At 43.7% G+C, this 25352-nt stretch overlaps 1 protein-coding gene across 1 annotated transcript in view; it reads right to left on the reverse strand.

Moving 5' to 3' along the window:
- The window catches only part of MYO18B (myosin XVIIIB), a 270882-nt gene that overhangs the window by 37489 nt on the left and 208041 nt on the right, over positions 1-25352 (reverse strand). The window contains exon 39 of the mRNA XM_011374654.2: positions 1357-1487. Within this exon, the coding sequence (XP_011372956.1) occupies positions 1357-1487 (131 nt within the window). The remainder of the gene's footprint in view (positions 1-1356; positions 1488-25352) is intronic.

Here is a 25352-nt window from a genome sequence, read left to right on the forward strand (position 1 = left end):
GTATTAGCACGTTGGTGTGTTTCCTTCCAGTCTTTTTCTTGATTAGCTATGGTCAGCTCTAATACAGACGTCTGGTTCTTCCCACTGGCTAAACCACAGCCGACTTGCAACTCCTTCTACTTCTCCCTCTGTTGGCCTCATGCCCACACCTCTTGTCACCCCGTAGTTGGCCTCTGCCTTCATCTTATTAAGAGGGACGTGACTAGCAAATGTCCGGATAGGAAACTGATCAGCCCTGGGTTCTAACTGAGAGTATGATGCTAATTTGTTATGTGACCTTGAACTCCCCTGATGTCAAGATCCTCACGTGGGAATGAGAAGGCTGCAGTCCATGGTCTGACCTTTGTTCTGACTGCAGCACGAACCATCCCCACAGAAACAAAGACCAAGATGAAGACCAATGTAGCAGCCCACGCAGGTGGCTGCAAGGGTGGCTGGCTGGCATTGGGTGGGAACCACATATAGAGGTTAGGTTAAGGTACCTTGTTTCTTGTCAAAGTCATGAAACAAAAATGCCATGCTTCGCTGAAGAGGCTGGGGTGGGAGGTAGAGATGCTGCAGCCAGAAAGGCAGCTGTGATTTGCAGAGAAATAGCATGCCAAGGCTACAAAGGCAGCTCTGGGGAACAGCCTGCTCTGGGCCATCTGCAGGGACCATGTGCCCAGCCAGGACACCTCAGACTCCTTATAGCTGAGCAGCCCACCCATGGCCTGTGGCAGCTTCGAGACTTGAGTGGAGATGAAGGGAAGCAGCCTGTCTTCTGAAGAAGAAGCCCTGACATTGAATTTGAGGGTTTCACCAATCACCAGCCATCTAATCTTGCATCCTTGAATTAGCTGTTGTCTTTGTAAAATTTCTTGTTATTTTGCACAAACATAGCTTACACTCTTATGGCACTAATGTGCCCCATATACTGTCCTAAGTGATGTTCATCTATTAACTCATTTACCTCTATCAACCCTCTGAGGGAGGCAGTAGGTTAAATATATGAAATGTCCAGTCTATAGGTCAAAAGTGATAGAATCTTGGCAATATGATGTGGTTTGTGTCTACTTTACAAATGAGGAAATTACACCCAGATTGGACATGGAACTTGCCCAAGATCACACTCTGGGGTCCTTTTGCAGCCATCCCCCAGATTGCCTCCCCAGACTTGGCAAGCTGGGCTGGCTGGCATCCTGTCTCTCCTCACCCAAGCCAGTCAGTTATCCCTCCCACCTTCAGACACATTTGGGTCTCCCAGCAGATACAGCTCCCCAAACCCAGAGTGGGAGCTCTGGCCACTGAGGACCACAGTGCTCCCCAGGGTGCAGCCCATGTGCTGCACCCAGCCCCACCTGACCCCCTGTAGGTTACCTCTCCGTGTCACTGTCGCTGGATGCCACCTCTTCCAAGGCTGCCTGCAGGTCAGCAATCCTCCGGATGGACGTCTCCAGGTCTGTCTGGAGGGTCTGTCTCACTGCTGCAAGCTCCTCGATGTACTTCTCCTGGAGACAGAGACCACCAGCACATGTTGGCCTTGGACAAGAATCCTAGACACTCACAAGAGCTCTGGGAAGCAGACGGACCCCGGACCCAGCCTAGCGTTCACCAAGCACTTATGAGGTGGTGGGTACACATGACAGCCTCTCTCTATGGATGGGCTTATCAGACCTTGAGATAGGTGCTCTAAATTTCATGCCGGAAATAGATGCTTTGGGGCTTCCAGGGCATGGCCCATGGACAGAGCACACTCACTGACACTGGGGGTCTGAACACTCAGTCTGTCCAACCCCAGAGCTGTGCTTTGAACCTGTGCCACCATGCTGCCTCGTGCAAAGTGGGCACTCAGTACACCGTGGGTGAATGAGTAAACACACGAACCAATGAACGTTTCCCAGAACAACACAAAGACTGATTCTGGAAGCTGAGTCTATGCACCAAGAGTGGATCTGGAGCAGGAGGATGCGGGGAAGCGCAGAACAAGAATAGTTCTCTTTCGACTCTGTCACCTTGACTCCCCCAACTTTCCATCCTCAAAGGCAGCAAAGGCAAAGACGACAAATGCAGAGCAGGCCGACACCGCTGGCATTTACTGAGATCTTTCTGTGTTCAGTGTTTTATGCTCCTGACTTCACTCACTCCTCACAAGCCTGGCAGGTGGGGCATTCTTACTGCTCCCACTTCACAGACAAGAAACTGAGGCCTAGCGTAGAGAAAGCTTAATGGCAGTGCCGGAACAGCTTGGCACACTGACTCTCCTCTCAGCCCTCAGCCCTTCACTCTCTGACACTGCCCTCATCAGATTTTGTTCTTATTTTGAAAAATCTTTGACTTCCATTTGCAACATATTTCACACACCCCAACCCTTTAAGACAATGATTGTTAACTAAGGGAGAGTTTGCCCCTCGGGGGCTGTTGGGGGCCTGGGTCCATTGGTGGTCTCAACGTTAGGAGATGCTACTGGCATCTAGCAGGTAGAGGCCAGGGATGCAGCCCAACATCCCACAGCGCACAGGACGCCACAGAGAATTACTGGGCCCGAATGTCAACAAGGCTCAGTCTGAGAAACTCTGGGTTAAACCTGGAATATACAGAGAAGAAATCAAAAAGCAGAGCCAGGATCTGTACCCAAGGATGCTTAGAGCTATTTGATGACACAGAGAAGCTGAATGCCACATCATCACCCAACAATTGGGAATGGTTAGGGAAATCACAGCGTGTCACTTTGATGCCATTAGGCAGACATTAACATTAAAAATAAGGATTGTGGCAGCGTGCAATGCTTCTGTAAAATAATGTTAAGCAAATGTAATAGAACAGAAAAATATCATGCCCATATATATGCAAATAACACACACACACTTGGGAGAACACTTGGAGAGTTGAGAATATTTATAGATGGAGGTGAAAGGGGCTTATGGATAGTTTTTCTTTTAAGCTGTTCTGATTAAGTTTATTTTCGACTGTTTTTTTAGGAACACATCAACTGATGAGAGTATGGAAGGGTGAAAAATATAAGGATTTGGGGTCAGATCTAAGTGCAGTTCTCAGTTCCCCATTTAACTCACTAGCTGTGTGTCCTTGAACAGTTCGCGGCCCCTCTCTGAGCCCGGGATCATTTTTCTTTAGTTTGTAGATGAGAAAACTGAGGTGGGTGAAGTCACTCAGAGCAGTTAGAAGCAGATCCCAGATGTGAACCTTGGTCTGTCCTGCTCCCAGGCCAGTGATCTTTCTGGGGCTACGTGTGCACACCCAGTGAAAGTCTGCTCGCTATTACAAGGATACACTCAGCTCTCCTTGGAGATTGGCTTGTCCGTTCGCCGTATTATAAGTCTGTGCCTTTCACTGATTTTGAGTCTTTTCTAATTTGAAAGCGAGAGCAAGAGCGAGAGAGAGAGAGAGAAAGGAGAGAGGAGAGAGTTGTGAGAAAGCCCAAGGTCAAGCTGAGTTGATGAGAGAAGGGGTGGCACATGGAGATAAGGGTGGTGTGAGAAGGGGCTGGCAGTGAATAGTAGTTGATTGAAGCTGCCAGCTGTGAAATCCCAGTCTTGGTGCTGACAAGGTGAGAGACGACTGAAGATTGAGGCAGGAGCCCTGGGGCAGGAGGCCAGTAAACTGTCAGAGCGAAGAACACACACTGACGGCGAGCGGGGGCTTGCCCCAGGTTGCCCCAGGACACTAGTACCTGGGCTCATAAAGATATTTAGAAAAGTGGATAGGTGAAAAATCTAGGCAGCTTACAGGAGCGTTTTGCACAAGCTCAGCTCCTTCCTAGTGTGCCAAAATGATGGTAGCACTGGGATAAGACGTCATCTCCCAGGAGATGAGGCACTGTGTCTTTGTAAGACAGGAAGATGCTATGCAAAGTCCACGTCCGGGCCATTTTAGACCTGTGGTGAATGTTCACATTATAGATGAAGAAACCGAAGGCCAGAGCACCAAAATGACCTGTCCGAAGTCGCACAGCCAGGAGACCACAAAGGTGACATGGGCATCCAAGTCTTGGGTTCTCTGATGAGAACTCTTGAGGTCACAAGTGCTGAGAGATAACAAAAGAGAACAGACGTCTCCTCCCAGTTGTGCCTGGGTTAACACCGCCTGCATCAATGTCATGTGGAGGGAGCAAGTAGGACCTAAAGTCTCAACCCCAGGGAGCTGCCTGATGGGTGAAGGACAGGGTCGGTGCAGGTGCTGTGTCAGGGGTGGGTAGCCCTGAGCCAGGACTAAACAGGTAGGCAGAGAAAAGGGGACCTGAGATGAGTCCAAACCATAATATTGTGAAAATGAAAAGTAGTCTCTGGAGCCAGGATGCCTGGGTTCGAATCCCAGGTCTACCGCGGACGGGCCGTGTGACCTTCGGTATGAAAGAGTGCAGAAGCAGCCCCCTTCACACTTGGCAGAGAGGAAAGACTTGACCAACAGTGGCATTGCTATCATTTAATTCTCAGAGGAAAGCGTGGAGCAATTGGGTGAATGTCCCCACATCACTGAGGAGGTGTGCCAAGGTCACTCGGCAAATAAGGAGACTGGAATGCAGGACTCCAGCTCCAAAGCCTTTTCAGTATCCTGGGGAGGAAAGACATGGGTGGAAAGTAATGGCAGCATAAAAAATGAGTCAGCTAAACAGAGAGAAGAGTGCTGAGAGACAAGTAACCATCCATAAGTGAGGGTCATGGACTAAGGACGGGGTCCAGGGGACCTGCACTACCTCCCACCCTCCACCATGCCCCCTTGTCCTCATTTCCCATCTTCTCTCTCATCAGGCTCTGTGGGATATACCCCAAGGGGACAGATTTGGGAAATTTAGAATCCGTGTAATCAGCAATCAGCAAACCTTTCCTGCATCAACTCAAAAACCAATTTCCTGCGTCAACTCAAAACCATATCCATTTCACCTAATGACTTGGTCTCTATTGATTAAGAGAAAAGGGGACCTGAGATGAGTCCAAACCATAATATTGTGAAAATGACTTAAGACAGGGTTACATCCTTGTATACCCATCATAAGTTGAAAATATCATAAGTCAAAAATGCATTGAAGACACCTAATCTGCCAAACATCACAGCTTAGCCCAGACGACCTTAAATGTGCTCGGAACACTTCCATCACCAGTGACCCCATCACACATTGAGGGGCATCTGTAATTGCCTTCCTCGTCTTCTCACCAGAAGCAGGAGACAAGGATGGGCATTTTGTAAACACAATGGGGTGTGAAAACACAAAACACAGTATCCATAATATTGTGAAAATGAAATGTTGATTACAGAGACCAAGTCATTAGGTGAAATGGATATGGTGCCTCAGTTTCCCTGGGTTAGACAAAACAAGGCCCATCCAGGGACCACTTGAGAGACATGGAAGGGGAACAGAAGAGAAGGGGAAACCCCCTGTCAGGCCTGGGAGGTGGGCCTCTTCCACCCAAAAGCTCAGGATTTGGTCAGGACTTCTACATGCAAATGGGGTTTGTTTTTGTTTTAAAGTCTGGTGTAAGCTTGGTCTTCTCTGTCACTATCTCTCCTTGGAGACTTAGAGCACAGAGAAATTGGGGGATATTAGGATATGACTATTTAGATAAGATGTATACAGCAGAAACCTACTAATAAATATACCATATTAATCTATAGTTATACTATAGTGATTAGCACACTGTAATAGACACACAACATACTAATATATATTATATAGTAATTGTATATGTTTGTGTGTGTATATATATGTACACACACATACACAGATGCTCTTTGACTTAAGACAGGGTTACATCCTTGTATACCCATCATAAGTTGAAAATATCATAAGTCAAAAATGCATTGAAGACACCTAACCTGCCAAACATCACAGCTTAGCCCAGATGACCTTAAATGTGCTCGGAACACTTCCATCACCAGTAACCCCATCACACATTGAGGGGCATCTGTAATTGCCTTCCTCTTCTTCTCACCAGAAGCAGGAGACAAGGATGGGCATTTTGTAAACACAATGGGGTGTGAAAACACAAAACGCAGTATCCAAAAACCACTGGCAACGCATACACGGTTGAGTACCGGTTGTTCACCCTCGTTTCTGCATGGCTGACCAGGAGCCGTGGCCCAGCATCCCAAGAGAGTATCATATCCCACACTGCATTATGCTAGTCTGGAAAAATACCAGAATTCAAAATCTGAAATATGATTTCTACTGAATTCAAATCACTTTCATGCCACCATAGAGTTGAAAAATCATAGGTCAAATCATCATAAGTCAGGGAGTATCTATACCATTTATTCATTCAATAAACATTTATTGAGCATCTACTATGTGCCAGCACTGATCCAGGCACAGGTGACAAAATCCTAACTTCCACAGAGCTTCCTTTCTCACAGGGACCTAATTTGTCTGTTGCCACTGTCTAGAACATAGCAGGCACTCAATACATGTTTTGGGATTAAATGAATGGCGTTACTGCATGACTGGCTGGCTGTAAGTGGTGAGTGAGGGAGGGGCAGGGGTATTACACACACTCACTAATGCATACACAGTATATACCATACATGCAGAGATAAATACAATAATACGTAGCATGGGTACTTGCTGGCCTCCCAGCACCACTTAAGAGAATCATTAACCATGCTGAACTCCCAAGCTTCTCCCCCTGGAGCATGCCGCTTAGAGATGCCTGTGTAGGGAGCAGTTCGTATGATAATTAGTGGCTGCAATTAAAATCATCTCCTCTTGTGATGTTCAATTAGAGGCTAATATTTAAAACCGATGTTTGTTTTGTCTGCCCAGGGCAGCTCAATCTTCGGAGGACCCTCTCCCGTCTGCAAATGCACAGGACTCTCATATGTCAGTTTCTGTACCTCTGGAGGTTCCCTCTCTAATCTATGGAGGTGCCCCCCAACACCTCCCAAAGTTAATTCCACAAGTTTATATTATAGGTCAGATGATCTCAAAACATTTCCAAAATGTGATGAAAATTCATCTTGTTATTTTCTTCTGATGCAGTAAAGACAAATAGAAACTTCATGTTATAAAGCCTGGTCCAAAAAACAATTACACGTGCACATTCACTTATAAAGATATACATATCTATGAATGTTTATGCACCTGTGTATATATAGATACATATACAAATATTCTTAGTCTGACACATACTTAATAAATGAATATATTTACTTCTATTTCTCACATGTGCGGGCACTCTGCTAAATGTTTAAAATACCTTTTGTCACACAATCTTTATAAGAAGCCTCAGAGTCAAGTACTATATAAACACATAAAAGGTGACTCGAGAATATTACAACAAAGTAATAGTGGAGTTATTATCTCTGTGTGGTGAGATATTAGGTGGTTTTTATTTTCCTTTTTATTCTCCTCCAGATAGTCTGCTAAGAATATAAATTACTTTTATTATGAGAAAGCTAAAAAATATGACTTTATTTATTCCTGACATTACAAAGAACAGTTCCCTGGTCTACCTGCTCAGTGCTCGTCAAGATAGTCTCTGCAGCCTCATTATCCCCATTTTACAGGTGAGCAGGCTGAGTTTCAAAGGGGTAAAGTCACTTGCCCAGGCACATGCAACCAGGACATGATGATCTAGAGTTAGACCCAAGTCTCTGGAACCAAGCTCATGGCTCTTGCCCCTTTGCCTATAATTGTTCCTGCTTTATCACAGGATGTCTGTCTCCAGAGGTAGGGTAGTATTCCCAGATAGAGAGATTATGAGAAACTGCCATTGCTTCATTCAAACTGTCTAAGGGTCACTTGCTTGGGAGAAACAAGGCTGCAGGAGAAAACAGAAGCCCTGCGAATTGTGTCCTGTTTAGGACTCCAAGGCTATATTAGCAAGGAAGTGAGCATGAGCAGGGAGTGTTCAGCTTCAATTTTGGAAAGGAGAGTTGTGGTGCCCATTAGAAAACCTAAAAGTATACATGAGGTTCTCTTATCTAAGCCTGAAAAAGAGCCTGACCTTCAGCAGAAAGTGGAACTGAGGAAAAGGTGGTCATTACTATCCAAGGTCCTTTCTTCTTTCTTCATAATCAACCTGCAAGTAGGTGTGTGGGGACGGGGAGATGCAAACTATTAACAACATAGTACCTGGAAGTACCTGGAGAAGCTCTGGCTTTAGAACAAGATGAACCCAGAAGCACCTGTGTGAATTCCCAAGTGTTACTAGTCCTTTCCTACCTCTAGTTCCTCATCTGTAAATATGACAGTATTATTCTCTGACAGACAGTTATTGCAAGGAACAAATGAAATAATGTAAAACTGCATATATCTGGTATACCTAACACAGTGGCACATACTTCATACGTAACACATATCCCCATTTCCTTCTTTCTAAATAAAGACTTTGAAAATATGAAGCATGCCAATATTGTATAGTGAGGACAGCCTCATCGTTCAGAAAATGAAGTCTACAAACCTGATGCTTTTTATTGAAGCCAAAAGGATTTAATACACAGTCTCGAAGGGGCCTGTATCCATCGGGAAAACAGAAATCATTCTAGATCAGTCAACAACAGGAATTTTTAATACAGGGAATTGGTTATCAGGTGGTGAAAAAGATGAGAAGGCAAGAGAGATTAGCAACAGCAGGAAGGTCCTGCCAACCTAGGGCTGGAAGGAAAAACCAAGAAGTTGGGCCATCTGATGGGAGGTGAAACCTCACCAGGGCTGCCTGATGGAAGGTGGCTTCATGGAGGAGGGGAGTCCCTAGTGGGACCTGAAATTACGGGGGCTCAGCTGCTGCCAGGGATCCTTCTCAAGGCAGTGAGAGAAAGGGAGAAGCACCCTGGCTTCTCTCCTCCTCCTGTCTTTCGATTGTCCATCACTGCCTTTTGTTGGCTGAACCTACCGGAAGGCAGCTAGGAAGCACAGTTTCCCGCAGTTCTGAGCAGAGATGAGAAGGGGCAAGAATGGATCTGAGAGCCAACAGGAGAATTATTGGCACAGAGCACAAGAGCATCTGGGTTCAATCTAGTCTTCATTATTAAGGAGAGACTAGGGTGTTTTCAGTTTGTAAAAAATCATCAAACTATACACTTACAAGATTTGCACACTTTTCTATAAGTGTATTTTGAGGAAAAAGTTATAAGAACTCCAGAACTATAATTTCCAAGTATTATAAAATCAATGGTGAATGACAAATGCTTAGTTTATATTAGTTATTTACTACTACACAACAAATTGCTTCAATACCTAGTGCTTTATTTTTATTCTTTTTTATTTTTTTTTATTTTTAGGTGAGGCAACCTTTGGTTGACCGCACATATTGCAAGGACTTTGTCAGCTTACAATCCTTTATTTTTTATTTTTTATGCCTCCAGTATGTGGTCTTCCTAGGTGGTCTCCCATTCAAGTACTAACTGGGCCCGATCCTGCTTAGCTTCCGAGATCAGATGGGATCAGGCTTGTTCTGGGTGGCATGGCTGTATACAGCTAGTATTTTAAAATATCAAATATAATTGAGCATCTCTCATGGTTTTCTGTGGGTCATGAATTTGGGAGTGGCTCATCCAAGTGGTTCTGGCTTAGAGTCTGTGGTAGGATGAATAACGGCCATCAAAGGTATCCATGTCCTAATCCCCAAAACATGTGACTACGTTAACTTAGATGGTAACAGGGATTTTGCAATTGTGATTAAATCAAGGATCTTGAGATGGGAAAATTATCCTGGATTATCTGGGTGGCCCCTAAATGTACTCATAAGGATCCTTGTGAGAAAGACATCGTGGGAGAAAGCAGCAATGGGATGATGGCATCACAGATTGGAGTGATGTGGTCAGGAGCCAAGCAATGCTGGCTGCCTCTAAAAGCTGGAAGAAGCAAGGATTAGACTGTCCTTTGGGACCTCTAGAAGGAACCAGCTCTGCTTGCACCTTGATTTTTACCTTTGATGACTCACGTTGGACTTCTGACCTCCAAAACTGTGAAAGAATGAGTTGTGTTATTTTAAACTACTATGTTTGTGGTAGTTTGTTATAGTCGCAGTAGGAAATTTAATGCAGGCTCTCTCATGAGTGACAGTCAAGTGTCAACCAGGGCTCTGGTTGTCTGAAGGCATGACTGAGAGTGAAGGGTCCCCTCCAAGAAGACCCACTGGCATAGCCGCTAGCCGGAGGCCTCAGTTCATGCCATGAGGGCTCTCGCTGAGCTGCTTGAGTGTCCTCATGACATGGTGGCTGGCTTTTCCAGAGCAAATGATCCAAGAGAGATCCAAATGTCAAATGCCTTTTATAACCCAGCCTCAGACGTGACATGTCATTACTACTGCCATAATCTATTGGTCACAGACCAACTCTGATACAATATAGGAGGTTACACAGGGGCGTGAAGGCCAGAGGTGGAATCACTGGGAATCATGTGGAAGCTGGCCACCACTGTAACACTGAAGGTTCTTCACATATAGACCCCATCTCAACTGACTTCCCTAACCTCAAACAAGAGCTCTGTAGCCACGCTGAACTTTGTCCCGTTTCTAGACACATCTGTTTATCGGTAGAATTGTGACCCTCCTCACAACATGCAAAAAAGATATGTTGAAATCCTCATTCCCAGCACCTCACAATGTAACTGAGTTTGGAGATAGGGTCTTTACAGAGGCACTCAAGTTAAAATGAGGTCACTATGGCTGGTGTCCTTACAAGAAGAGGGAAATGCGAGACAGAGATTGAAACACGGAGGGGAGATGAAACGAAGACACACAGGGAGAGCATCATGTATAGATAGGGGATTGGAGTGATGCATCTACAAGCCAAGGAGCATCAAAGATTGCCAGCAAAGCATCAGAAACTAGGAGAGAGGCGTAGACCAGACCCTTCTTCAGTGCCTTCAGACGAGCATGGCCCTATCGACATTTTAATTTCAGACTTCTGGCCTCTGGGATGGTGAGACAATAAGTTTCTGTTTCCAAGCCACCCAGTTTGTGGTACTTTGTTACTACAGCCCTAACAAACTAATAGCACACCATGGGATCTTTTATTTTCCTATGGTTTCTAAACACCATTACAATTGTGTACAGCTTAATGACAGGGACATGATCTGAAAAAGGTGTTGTTAGGCAATTTTGTCATTATGTGAACATCACAGAGTGCACTTACACAAACCTAAGTGGTCTAGCCCACTACACACTCTATAGGCTCTATGGTATAGCCTATTGCTCCTAGGCTCTAAGCCTGTACAGCATGTGACTGCATGAACCAAACAAGATTAGATCAACCATAAGAGAAAACGATGCAACCGAGAGATGCAATAAACACAAGATGTATGAGGCTGATACCGGTGTAACAAGGCACACTGTTTTACAGCAAACATTTTTTATGTAAGTAGAAAGAGTACACTCTAAAATGATGATAAAAAGCATAGTAAGTACATAAACCGGTAACACAGGCACTTATTTTCATTATCAAGTACAATGCACTGTATATGATTGTATGTGCTGTACATTTATACGACTAGCAGTGCAGTGGGTTCGTTTATACCAGCATCACCACAAACACGTGAGTAATTGCATACTGCAGTGCATTGTAGAGATAGGAATTTTTCAGCTCCATTATAACCTTTTGGGACCACCGTCACATATGAGATCCATTGTTGATCGAAATATCATTATGTGGCACATGACTGTACTTTTCTGGTTCTAACAGAATTCAGTATAGAGAAGTTAGAAAATAAAAAAAAGTGGCCAAAAACAAATTACCCTTAGGTCTGTTACACGACAACCACTCGAAGATTATGTTGGTGTATTTCCATTCTGTGTTCATTTCTGCATACATGCATAATAAGATAAATCTCCTCAACACACTCAGGCAAAATGGCTTTATATTAAGGCAGAATAGAGTTGGCATGCAGACAAACAGGAGACCTTAGAGCTACCACTCCACCCCTCCAGCCTATACTGCCAGGATTCTCCATTATCTCAGTGCAGGAAGACCTGGGCCTCCAGGCACTTGCTTACAGTCTTTCCTTCTCTTTCCCTTTTCATTTTTCTACCTGACTGTTTTAAAAGGCTCCCAGCTATTGCCTGATGGCTTTTATAGCTTTCTGTAAAGCTAACATTTTAGGCAACTTGAGCTGTTCAAAATCTAAGTGATAAAGATCTGGCTTGCACAAAGTCTAAGATGTGAATGCATGGCACATTCACACATCACATAAACACTGTGGACAACATACACCATATACCAGGGGCCCAAACTGAGGCTCAGAGCAGGAAGCTACCTGGCCAAGGGTGCTTAGTCATTGGGTGACAGAGGCAGAACTAGAACTTGAGCTTTTCCTACGCGAGTCCTCTCTCCATTGAAAAGTGCATTCCTCTCCCATGTTCTCATTCGCATACATTGGAAAAGCCATTTTCATCTAAACACTGGCTCCAGTTATTTGGGCTATAATGATGCCACGAACTGGGGCTCCAGTGGTAAGGAGAGGGCTCTATACTTGATTTTGGGGTCCCAAGTTTCACCTTATGGGTGAGGAGTGCTGGAGGGTACAGACTCCTCAGCAAGCACGAAAGGAGGGTGAGGGTCTCTTGGGGATGGGGACAGAGACGGGAGGTTGATCAGGCTTTGAGGCACCAGTGTGCAACTGTTCGGAGTCTTTAAGTCACAAGATTTGCAAATAAACAAAACAAAACAACTTTCTAAAGTTCCTTACAGCTCTAGCTATTCAGAGCTCACAGCTTTTCCAGGTCCAAAAGTGCCCCCAGCCTGTAACTTCTGACGTGGCATCTTCAGAAAAGGACACAAAAGGACTGTCACTGAATTCCAGCCCTCTCAAGGTTGATACCAACAGTGCCCTCACAAAGCCACCAGCTGAAGACAGACATCCCGACCCCCGAGTGAACTCCAAACACCCCGCTCCTGACTTCCCGGAGTCGCCCACCCAATTGCTTCCTATAAAAAAGAAAAAAGGCATTTCATTTTTCTGCTCAAACTTAAATATGACATATCTGTGCCACCGGATTTTCCTGACAGAAGAATAATTATAGCAACATAATTAAGTCTCAAATGCAAAAATTATCTGTACCACATATACCGACATCACGCTTCCCGCATCAGAGAGTCATTGTTCCAGGCAGTAATTATCAAGCCACCTTTGACATGTTTTATTTCAATTTAAATGGAAATGAAGCTCATATATCTTCTCAGCCCACTAGCCATGTGATTGCAGAAATAGGGAAACTGGACTTTGAAACTTCTCACCTGGCCGCTGGGTTTTACATCCAAAGAAGTTAGTGTGAGAACAATTTATTACATACCGCTGGTCCCTTCTCCGGGACTCAAATATATCTTCAGTACGATAGGCTAATATCTAGTACTTTCTCCTGCTCTCTATTCATTATCATCCATTTAGTCTTCACCATCATCTCCTAAGGATCCTTGTAGTCTTAAACATCTTCTCTTTGATCCAGCCCCCTGGCCATGCTATATTCCATAAAGCATGCAAGGGAGAATCTCTTTAATCTATGATGTCCCCCTCTGCTTAAGAGGCTCCAGTGCCACCTCATTTCTCATAGTCCAAACTGTGTGGTTTAGCTTATTGAACCTTTCACTGTCTCCCTCTCAACCTGCCCTCCAAGCTTCTTCTCCTTCTACTGCCCACACTTGGCATTCCACACGTCAGTAATTCCCATAGTCTTCACCAGCTCCCAAACGTGCCATGTTTTCATGCCTCTGAGCCTTTGCATCTACCATTCCTCCACCTGGAATGCTCTTCCCTGCTCTGACAAGTAAACTCATCTTCATCCTTCAAGACCCATTCCACAGTCACTTCCTCCATGATCTCTCTCTGGGTGCCTTGGGTAGAATTAGCCACTTTCATCTTTATGCTCCTAGTATTTGTCAGGCCACTAGGGGAAGCACATATCCCACCAGACTGTACTTATTTTCCAATTTCTAATTTCCTGCTACATTGACCTCCTCGTGAGCAGGGTTGTACTCAACCTTATGTCTCGAAAGTCTAGCTCAGTACCTGCAACTTAGAAGTCGTCACATAAATATTTCAGCTTTAAATTCTCCCAGCTCTAAATACATGACACGGACAAGATGCAGCAGCAGCTCTTACCACTGTGGGTCTTCGATTCACACAGACGTGACCTTTCAACCCAGCTTTACCACTTACAGCATGACCCCAGGCAAGTCTTGTCGCCTACCTACGTGACCTTCAGTTTCCTCATCTGTAAAGTGGGAATAATGACAGCATTGTGCTATAGGACTAGTTGAGGACTCATGAGTGGAAAGTACTTGACGCATTTCATAAAACGTAGCAAGTGCTCAATAAAAATCAGCCTTCTTTCCTGTTCTCAGAACTATTGGGTGAGAGCATGTGAAATGTGGCAAGTTTATGTGATCTCTTCTATTTGGATGCTTTCTCGCCCTCATCCCACCCGCCCTGGCCCTCTCATACTCCTTACTTAGGTATCCGATTCACTCAACCCTGCACCTCACTGGCCATAATATTTTACTGCCTCAAACAAACATGATCCTCCAAATCCTTCCTGTCCCCTCTCCACCAAAACCTGCTCATTTATACTTTGTGTCTTACTCCTTTGCTGTCAGGTCACAAATCATGCAAACACACCTGATAATCAGGTAAAATAATTATTGCCAATGTGCCAGCTTCTGGGATCAGATTAGGCCTCACCCCTGTTAGTATCCTTATGTGTCCAGGCCACACAGGAGAGACTTGGCTGGAGATTGCAAACACCAAACTTATTAATGCAGGAACAGGGAGATTACCCCTTTAATAAAGCCATCCAGCAGTGACTAAAATGACCACATCCCAACAGCTATGACAGGTAGGCACAGCCAGGGAGAGACAGCTCGGAGGGGGAGACTGAGAACTGAACCAGACTCAAGACCTGGAAATGAGTATCACATTTGCCCTGATGCCCCAAGCACCAATAAGCACATCCCGGAGTCTGCCCTCGACTCTACAATAGTAACCAATTCCCTCCCTGTTTTCCATACAGAATATTGTGAGGCTCAAATCACATTCAAGTGGTTTGTAAACTGTGAAGAGCTGAATGCGCACGAGATCATTATTTATCATACTGCTTCTTCCCGCTCTAGAGATCCACTTCTCTTTTCAGGCAAATCTGATCGCTTTGTAATGACTGAAGTCCCAGCCAGTGTTCTCAACAAGCCAAAGAACCATCACAATGAACTCAAGTGAACAGGGAGAAACGATCTCGCCCCACTAAATCAACCCTCATCAACAGTCTTATATTATTATTAGATACATCCCCTCAAGAATGGATCAGGGAGCTATTGACATTGGCAATCAATGCCAGATCCTGGCCTTCCCCACCCTTGGACCAGAGTCAATGCTGTCTGGCTGAGAAATGAAGGCAGATGGGAGCTTCTGTCAAAGAAAACAGCGCATGCGACATAAACACTGAAAAACACCGATAAACAGCATGCGGCCAGGCGTGATAATGACTAGAGATTAAGACGATGATTTCTAGATTTGATTGGCTTCCATCTGTTGAGGCGAGAGGATGTTACAGAGACACAAACACCCTGGCCTCATATCAAAGCAGTGGAAAGTTCCACCTATTGATTGAGAAATGGGCTTTTGTGTAGTTGTGACTCATTTATTCATGCCACGCTCAAGTGAGAGGGTTTCAAATGCTCATGAACTCCTCTAATTCAAGGGTACCACATGGCCTCCAGAGAGGGGTTCTAGGTGGATTTTTATTTTCTGAAATGAAGAATACTGAGAGTAAAAAGGGTTTCCCAAGTTCAGCATTATTGAAATTTGGGGCCAGATAATTCTTTGCTGGGGGGAAGGAAGGAGGCTGTCCTGTGCATTTCAGGATGTTTAGCAGCATCCTGCAGATAGAGGCTTTCCTGGCCTCTACCCACTAGATACCAGCAGCACCTTCACCCCAAGTTATGGCATTAAAAAAATGTCTCCAGACATTGCAAAATACTCCCTATGGGACAAAATCAACCCAGTGAGAGCCAAGCTAAAGGCAGAAGAGTAGGTATAACATGCTATTTTTTAAAAGATGCCGACACTGGACAGATGTGAATTGGAATCTTGAACCAGTTCCCACTGCATAACTTCATCTTAAAAACATAAACCTCCCCTCCCCATGACTTCAGGCGGTCTGGAATAAGGATAAAATATGATGTAGTGCCAGCTATACCACTTGGGGTCCCCGGGCCAGTACCATCAGTGTCACCTGGTTGCTGGTTACTAATGTAGACCCTCAGGCCATGTCTTGGACCTGCTGACTCAGAATCTGCATTATAACAGCATCCCTAGGCGATCTGTGCACATGCGATGTTTGAGAAATGCTGGTATCATGATTGAGAGCGTAGGTTTTGGAATCCAAGAGACTGATGACACATCCTGATGCCCATATTTCCTACCTATCTGGCCTTGGGCAAGTCACATCACCTCTTTCAAGCCTCTTTTTAAAAATGTATAAAATAGAGCTAAAAAAAAATTGCCTGCTCATAAGGGTGGAAGTGCAGATTTAATTAGGTAGTGCATGCAAAGCACTCTGTACAGTGTCGGTCGTGTTGTAGATGGGCAATGAATGTTAGTTCCCAGGCTGCCCCTACCCCCCTTTCAGATGCCTCTCTAACTATGACAATTGTAAGCCAGGGTTCTCTGCTGTGGACCATAAGGATAAGGAAGCTCCCTCCACATACTTCTGTGATCTTCTTTTTGATGGAGCCTAGAATTACATCAGCCACATGGTCACTCATGGTCCATTTATTCATTTATTGACTCAGCAGGAAAGAAAAACAACTGCTAAGTGGTGTGCTCACTCTCTCTTTTCCCTCTACATCTCAAGGTTATGGCCCGGTGGCGTGTGCCTCTCAGATGAACAGCCTCATCAAATCCCACTCATAGCTGGGGCCTACTGGCTCTTGCCAGTTCTATCAGTCCTCATTTCCCAGGTACCCAGGATCACCTCTTGCTTCTGATCCAGGGACTGGGCTCATGGGGTCCTACCAGTATTCTGGAAGCCAGATGCTGCTGCTGATGATCTCTCACTATTTTTCCTCGGTTCAAGGACAAACTGTCTGGCTCTCTCTCAGGGCCAGGGAGCATGTTAGCAACAGCCCCCAGAGGCTCTTTCTTCCACAAACTACCATTCTAAAGGCCAGATGCTGTCCTGAGAGAGATAGCAGTCTGAAATAGGTAAAACTGTCCTTAAAATGGCTTCATGTTTGAATGCCCACTTAGGATCCCTGGAAAAAGATCTGTGAGCTTCCTGTGCAAACTCAAGTGCTTGATGAAACTTCAGCTTTTAGGTTCCAAAGCAGGGTGGCAAGCCATAGCCTGCAGGTCAAATCTGGCCTGTGTCTGTTTTTGTAAATAAAGTTTTATTGGAACACAACCACAATCATTCATTTATGTATTATCTATAGCTGCTTTCAGAATTCAGAGGTTGAAACAGAAAGACTCGGTGGTCCACGAAGTTGAAAATATTTACCATCTGGCCCTTGACCCCCCCAAAAAAAGTTTATTGGCCCCCTTCTAAAATCCTAAGGTTCTAAAATTCTGTAGCATTCTATCCTAACAATTCTAAAAATGTATGGATTTCAATATTCTATACTTCTATTATGTTGAGCCACATGAAATCAACTACATTCAACCATTTTTGATCTATGCAAATAGAACATTTGTACAGTTTAATCTAATGAGATTTTAAAATTATGTATGTCCAATGATTCGAGATTCTATAAGTCCTAAGATTTTCTGGCTTGAAGATTCTAAGGTCTTTCATTTCACAGTTCTAGGATGCTACTAGATTCTGCTAAGTGGCCATATTGATAATTAGGAGGTGCAATTGTATTGGAGAAGAGAAAGACGTGAAAGTTAATTAGCACACATACAAGAGTTTAACTAGTAGATCCATTTTTCAAAAAATTCAGGTCAGTGGTACCCTGTGAAAAAAAAAAAAAGGATGTAATACAGAGAGTAGAAGACAATGTTTGAGTCCTTGTCATCCCAAGACAAAGGTGGCTCAAGGCGCAAATGGGGTTTAAACTAAAGGATCTCAAGGCTTAAGAGAGGCTCCGTGGAGCAGGTACTATGCTTGGCTGCTTCAAAAACCAGTCCCCCTACTAATGGCAATGATATGAGAAAAGTCATAAGTGTGTAAAAAAAGGAATTGGAAATGAAGTGGCATAAAGCCTGACTAGCTGCACCCTAGGGAGAAGTCTGGGAGGGAATTGTGAATAAAATGGGAACGAAAGGGAAGAATTTGGACTGTACCAAAACAATTGCTTGAGAATAAGCCTGCTGCCCACCTGTGGCTGTCGAGCGCTTGATATGTGGCTAGTGCAACCAAGCAACTGTAGTTCTAATTTTATTTAAGTTCGATTAACATAAATTTGCATAGCCCCATGAGGCTGGTGACTGCCACATTAGACAACATCATTCTAGGGGATTCATATATATTGCAGTGAGATAAAAAGTAATCTAAATATCTGGGAAACTACTGTGCTTTACCTGTCCTGTCTGCTGAAACCATCACTCCAGGAGAGAACACTGGGAGAACTCCAAGTTTCTAAGAGCCCATAGATTCTCTACTTCTGTGTCCAAGATTTCTATGGTTCTCATTTCTAAAAAGTGTTGCTATTCTATAGTCTAAAGACTCAAAGCACTGAAAGGCAGATGTGCCCAGGAAACCTCACTGATTGCTACTGACGGCCACCACCACTCACTTTTTTTATAGCAGGGTCTCAGTTTTGCATATGCAAATATTCCATGGAGTCACTCACCAGGCAGTAGATACCTGAGCATCTACTGGATGTGTGGTTAACTATTTTTTCCAGTTTTATTAAAATATAATAGACAATTAGTTGCTTGTATTTACATTGTACAATTCAATGAGGGTTTTTTCAATTATAGTTGGCAGACAATAATGTATCAGTTTCAGTTGTATAGTATAGTGATCAGAGATCCACATAACTCACAAAGGGATCACCCTCTAAATCTAGTACCCCTCTTCCCCCTTACATATTTATTACATTATTAACCATCTTCCCCATGCTACACTCTACATCTCCATGCCTATTCTGCAACTATGCATTTGTACCTCTTAATCCCTTTGCCTTTTTTCGTCCCCATGACCTCCCCTTCCATCTAGTAGCCCTGTATCTATGAGTTTATTTCCGCTTTTGTTGTTGTTGTTTATTTTGTTCTTTAGATTCCATACATACGTGAAGTCATGCGATATTCGTCTTTCTCTACCTGACCCTTTTCATTCAGCGCAATACCCTCTAGGTCCATCAAGGCTTTTTGGGCCCCACACTGGAAAGGTAGAGGAAAACAGTGCCTAACAATAGGAAGTAGATGGTGTAGCTGGAGGAAAAGATACAGAAGCAAAATAACCAAATAAAGAGGCAGGAACCATAAGTTAAATTGGGTAGTAGACTGTGTATTTAGGGGTTGGATGGAAGGAAGTCCTATCTCTGACCCTTCTCAGGCTCTACCTCCCCATCTGAAAAGACGAAGTACCTATATCAGGCTTCCTCATTGTCCAGATGAGTAACATGAGAGTCTTGTTAAAATGAAGGTCATGACTCAAAGGTATGGGGCAGGGCCTGAGATTCTGTGTTTCTGCAGCCAACACTGCTGGTCTGCAAATCACACACTTGGAAAAGCAAGGTGTTAGGTCGTAGGATCTTTGGGAGAATTAAATGACATAAGGCCTAGGATGTGCTTAATAAACAAAAGACTGTTATATAAATAATAATAACAGTAATAACAATAACAACAATGATAAGTAAATACAATTGTGCATAACCCAACTTAAAATCTATCTCTAGCTGACATCTGTAACAGAAAATAAATAAATAAACCCATAGAATCACAAATCAAGGTTCTGTTATACTTTTCCTATGAAGAGCAATCTTTTCCCTTCCTCTGGTGAAGTGAGTGTTAACTATTAGTATCATCACACAAAACTTGGAATTGTCCCTAAGATCCTGTCTGAAAATCATACCAGTTAAAACACAAAAATAATTATTAGATTTAAAATGCAGCCTCCTTGATTTGCAAACAGTTTTTAATGATGGCCCAACATTAAACCACAACATAAACTGCTCACTCTTAATAGAAGTATATACACAGAATCTTGATTGTTTGGGGTTTTCCAGACGAGGCAGCACCTCTGTGATGACAATGGGCTAGGCTGCCCAAGGAAGGTATTTTGGTGTGGGAGGGCACTGGTAGAAATGGACAACAGCAGGACTATCCTTGGGAAACTCAGAAGCATTAGAGTTTCTAATGAGCTACAAAAATATTTGCATCACCAAACCCACAACCATAGCCGAGGCTAACAGGAAAGCACTCACACAGCCTTCTTTAATAAGTCATACTCCTTCATGATTTTTAGCAAGGTTAGAGGGTGGTACTAGGGAGAGTTATAATTTACTGATGATTTAATAGTTGAAGACACTCCTTCGATCTCCTTATTTTAGATGTGGAAACTGAGACTCAGAGAACACATGTGACTTAATCAGGACACACAGTCCTGAAAGGCTAGAGCCAGGATGTAAATGCAGCTCTGTTGTCTGTCCCCTACTCCGCTTTTCCTTCCGATAGAGCTCAGAGCAGCAGTTGGCAAACCACAACCTACGAGTCAAATCTGGCCCACTGTCTGTTTTTGTTAGTAAAGTTTTATTGGAACACACATGTTTGTTCATTCATGTACTATCTATGGCTGCGTTTGCGCTACAATGACAGAGTTAAGTTGTGACAGAAATGGTATGGCCCGCAAAGTCTAAAATATTTACTCTCTGGCCTTTTACAAAAAAAAAAAAAAAAAAAAAATTGCCGATTCCTAGCATAGACGACCCAACTGCTACCTGGGTGCAACCTTGAGAGGTTTTGCCAGGCTCTCAAGAAGAAATAAAAACCATCTTATTTCCTGAGTTCCTTTTCTTTTGTTTGCTGAGTAGTGACATCAGTCTTCTTTTTTTTCTCTCCACCCACCAAGCAATTAGTTCATAAAGGCAGAGGCCCAAGGAATCCCCCTGAGTGTTTGTTTACAAGCCTCTCTCCAGCAGGATGCTTTGTCTCTAAACCACTGCCAAATGTTAATAACAGCATCAACTGCATCACCTCCCACCAAAAGCAAACAGGAAACCTAGCTCTGTTGCCCAGCTGGGTGGATGTCATAGGCAGACAGCTGCAAATTGCCTAAACAAGGACAGATGTAGCTTGTTTTTGCCTTTCTCTTTCCATTTAAAAACTTTTTTTGGGGAAAGATGAGAATGATGTTAGGGAAATAGATGTGTTGATTCTAATTATTCTAGTGGGCAGCAAAGGTGACTTGCAGTAGGATGGGCTCTCATGTCATTTACCTGGAATGCAGCCAAGGCAAGGCTGAGGTGAGGGCAGAATTCCAATGAAGCAGATGCCCAGAACACTGAGCACACAAAGGATTCATTTATGAACCCACAGATCACAAGGTGGGATGCAGCACATAGGGGATAGAATTCTCAGAAGCGTCAACCTGGAAATGATCTAATTACTGGCCTAGACTTAGAACTTTGCTCTGAAGCTCAGAGTTTGCCTGCTCCTGAAAGGAGATCTGTGGTGCTCTCTCTGTTCTAAGTCTCATTCTTGCGGTGATAATGATGATGGCGATGACGATGATGGTGATGGTGATCATGGTGATGAGAATGATGATGGCAGTCACAGTGGGGTGGTAATAATGGTGATGATGATGGTGGTGATGATATGGTGGTCATCATGGCAGTGGTGGTAATGATGGTGATGAGGACAATCATCGTGGTGGTCATGGTGGTAGCGGTGACGGCAATGAGCATAATGATGGTGGTAGTGGTGACATTGATAATGATGTTGTGGGGATGGTAGTCATGGCAATGAGGATAAGGTGGTGGTGGTAGTGATAATGATGGTGATAATGGTGATGATAATGATAGTGATGATGATGGTGATGATAATGATAGTGATGGGGGTAGTGGTGATGATGGTGGTGATATTGGTGATGGTGATTGCTATAATCTGAATATATGCTCCCTTCCAAATTAATATGTTGAAATCTAAACATCCAAGGTTATGGTATTAGTAGATGGGCCCTTGGAAGGTGATTAGGTCATGAGGATGGAGCCCTCATAAATGGGATTGGTACTCTTATAAAAGAGAGATCCCTAGTCCCTTCTACCATGTGAGAACACAGCAAGAAGGCACCAGCTATGAACCAGAAAGAGGGCTGTCACTAAAACATGACTATATTGATGCCTCGATCTTGACTTTCCAGCTCCAGAACTGTGATCATTAAATGTCTGTTGTTTATAAGCCACCTAGTCTGTAATATTTTGTTATAGCAGCCCAAATGGACTAAGACAATGACAGTAATAAGATGATAGTAAGTTTTTTTTGTACCAGACACTGTGACAAGCATTTAAATGCATCATCTCATTAAATCTTCCCACAATGTTATGAAGGAGTTGCAACAATTACCCTCATTTTATAAAATAACAGAGACACAAAGAAGGTGAGTGTCTTGACCAAAGTCACACAGTGATGAAACTCGGATTTGCATCGAGGTCTCCTTACTCCCAGTTCATGCCCATTCTGTCAAGCTCTTTCTTTATTCAACATGTATTTTTTAAAATATGTGCCAAGCAATGTTCTAGATCAAAAATAAATAAATCTTTTTTTTTTTCTTTCTGTGAAAAGCCACATAGTACATACTTTAGATTTTATGGAACAAATGGTCTCTGTCACACTCATCTCTGCCATCACAGTGTGAAAGAAGCCATAGATAATACATCAATAATTATGACTGTGTTCAAATAAAACTTTACAAAAAACAGAAGGCAGACCAAATCTGGCCCACAGATTGCAGTTTGCTGACCCCCAGCCTAGACCATGGAATATCAAGCTGTGTTTTGTGATGTTGCGTCAGAGATCAGGATAAGAGCAGGTGCAACCTGATGGAGAACTCTGCCTCTATTTACCACAGACCTGCATCAGCTATGGATTTAAAAGGGAATTTGGCCACTTTAAAAAATAAAACAAAACTTGGCACTCTCTGGATAACTCCTTGCTGTCTCCAGGTGAGGGAAGCAGTGGGTATCTCTCTGCCTTTTGAAACCAAATCCCCAGAGATAAGGTGATCCATCTGTAATCCAGCTGTGGGGCAGGTACAGAATCAATCCGGAGTGCACTAGTATCTACAAGAATTTTGTCGCTCATAGAGGTAGTCATTTTTCCAACCCTACTGTTGTTTAACCGGAGGTGGAATTCCTACCAATTGGAGATGGGAGAAGGCATTAAATGAGATGAAGGAGCCTAGATACCATCAGATGTGAGATTCTGTGACTGTATGCAGATGTGTTGTGGTGTAGGGATGTGTTCATTTCAGAGGAGCCTGCCATCATGACTTATCAGCCCTTTGAGGCATCTCCAAAGCTTGGGGCTCCATAAACAACCAGTTCTAGACTTGTCCAGTATGTCAGCAGGAAGAACCTCAGAGATTATCTGGTCCATTTTACAGAGAGGAAAAAAAAAATGAGTCTAGCACAGGAAGAGGTATGCCCAAGGTCAGGCAGTCAGTTGGGGGCAGAAGTGGGCCTAGAATTAAGATTTTCTGGCTTCAAGACGTGAGCCACTCCCTTGAGGAGACACAAAGGAAAATCGGGTGGCTTCCTCTGGCTTCCTCTTCCACTCTTTAATCCATCCTATTCAGGGGACCTCTCAGCCCCAGGAGTAACAGAAAAGAAATAAAACAGAGAAAGAAAAAGTAGGAAGAGAAGAGAAGAGAAAATGTAAAAAGGACATGAGGCAGACAGAGCAGAGAAGCCAGCAAGGCTCAAGGCACACCAGCACGGCCTCAGTAGTGGCCTTGGGAGGAGTGTGCCTCTCTGGAATCTGCTCTCCCTTCTTCTGATACCTGCATTCCAGTTTTCCTTAGAGGGACTCATCTTCCCCTACTCTCTGTCCATGTGGGTAGGACAGGGCTGACTCCTGGATTCGGGGCTGGGTATGTTCCCCAGAACTGTCTAGCCGAGAGTACACCCTTCGAACACTAGTGCTTGGTTTAGGAATAGGCATGTAACCCAACCCAGGCCAAACAGAATCAGTGACATTCCATTCCTGGACTTTTGTTTGAGCTGTTGGGTACCAGGGGCTTTCTTCTCATCGAGGCTGATTTGCTGGTCATTTTTCAGCCTGACTGTCACCACTGGAAAGGGAAAGCCTAGTTGAGAATGCAGATGGAGAGAGAGGGATCCGGCCAGTGGTGTGCTGGTAAATATTTAAAACTGGCTCTGAAGGTGGAAAAAGCCCTGGTTTGTAGCATTTACCAAGTTCCATGGTATAAATTCTCCCTCAGTGGCGAATGTCAATCTACCAACATGACATCCTTGAACAAAGAGTTGAGGGGAAATGTTCAGAATCAGCTATTGCAAGCTGGTGCAAGCTGGCCCCAGCCCACTGGATTCAGCCTGTCGATATCATCTGAGTCCCTGAATTCCCCTGGGCCTGAAACCAGAGGTCTCTATTAGATGAACCTACGAATTCCTTTTTGCTTAAGCCAATTTGAATTTTATTTCTATCACCAACAACCAAAAGAGCCAGAACTTAGACTAGTTCACTCATTCCTTCCCCTTACAGGCATTTGCAATTCCAAACCAGCCAATCTTCTTAGTAAAAACCATTTTCTTTCCCTTTGCTTGGTCCAGCCTCAAGGCTAGAGTTCTTCTCACTTGCTATTTAACCTTAGGCAAAAAAAAGCGCACCATAAAGAGATGAGTTACCCTTCGAAAAAATTATAATTCGGAAATGAATGCAAAACTTTAATTTAAAAGTCTGATTTGGGGATCCCTAGATTTCCTCAGGACTGCTGTCTTCTGAAGACACCCAACTGTGACAATGATCGTGCTCTCGATTGTGGAGATTAACCTCCCCAAGCCTCTTTGACAAGCAATTAAGTGAAGGATAATCTCATCTAAATAATCTGAATTGGATTTATTTGAATAATTTAATGCACACCTGTAACATTCAATCAATATCTCCACCACCACCACCACCCCTCCTCCTTTTCCGTAATTAACTTTGCGGAGTTAAGTCGCTCTAATTTCCAGCAAGTCTAAAGTGACAAAAGTTCAATTGATGAAGACTCAGGGGACAAGATTAGTATCTGCTCTTCTGTTTGCCATCTTGAGACTCCACACATTATTTGTAATTGGTATTAGCAACGTTAAATTCTGATTAATTACTAAAGAGCCTGTTTTCAGTGCAGAAACCAAGCCACAAGTCATGGAGTAATAGACCCAATTATTCCTAGGTAGGCCTTCGGTAATAGATTTTATTATCGAGATATCTCATCTCAGAGGCAGAAGCAAAGAAACTCATTTCATTAGATGATAACGCCTCTTGAATC

This window comes from Pteropus vampyrus, unplaced genomic scaffold, assembly GCF_000151845.1.
Source record: "Pteropus vampyrus isolate Shadow unplaced genomic scaffold, Pvam_2.0 Scaffold251, whole genome shotgun sequence".
NCBI classification, from domain to species: Eukaryota; Metazoa; Chordata; class Mammalia; order Chiroptera; family Pteropodidae; genus Pteropus; species Pteropus vampyrus.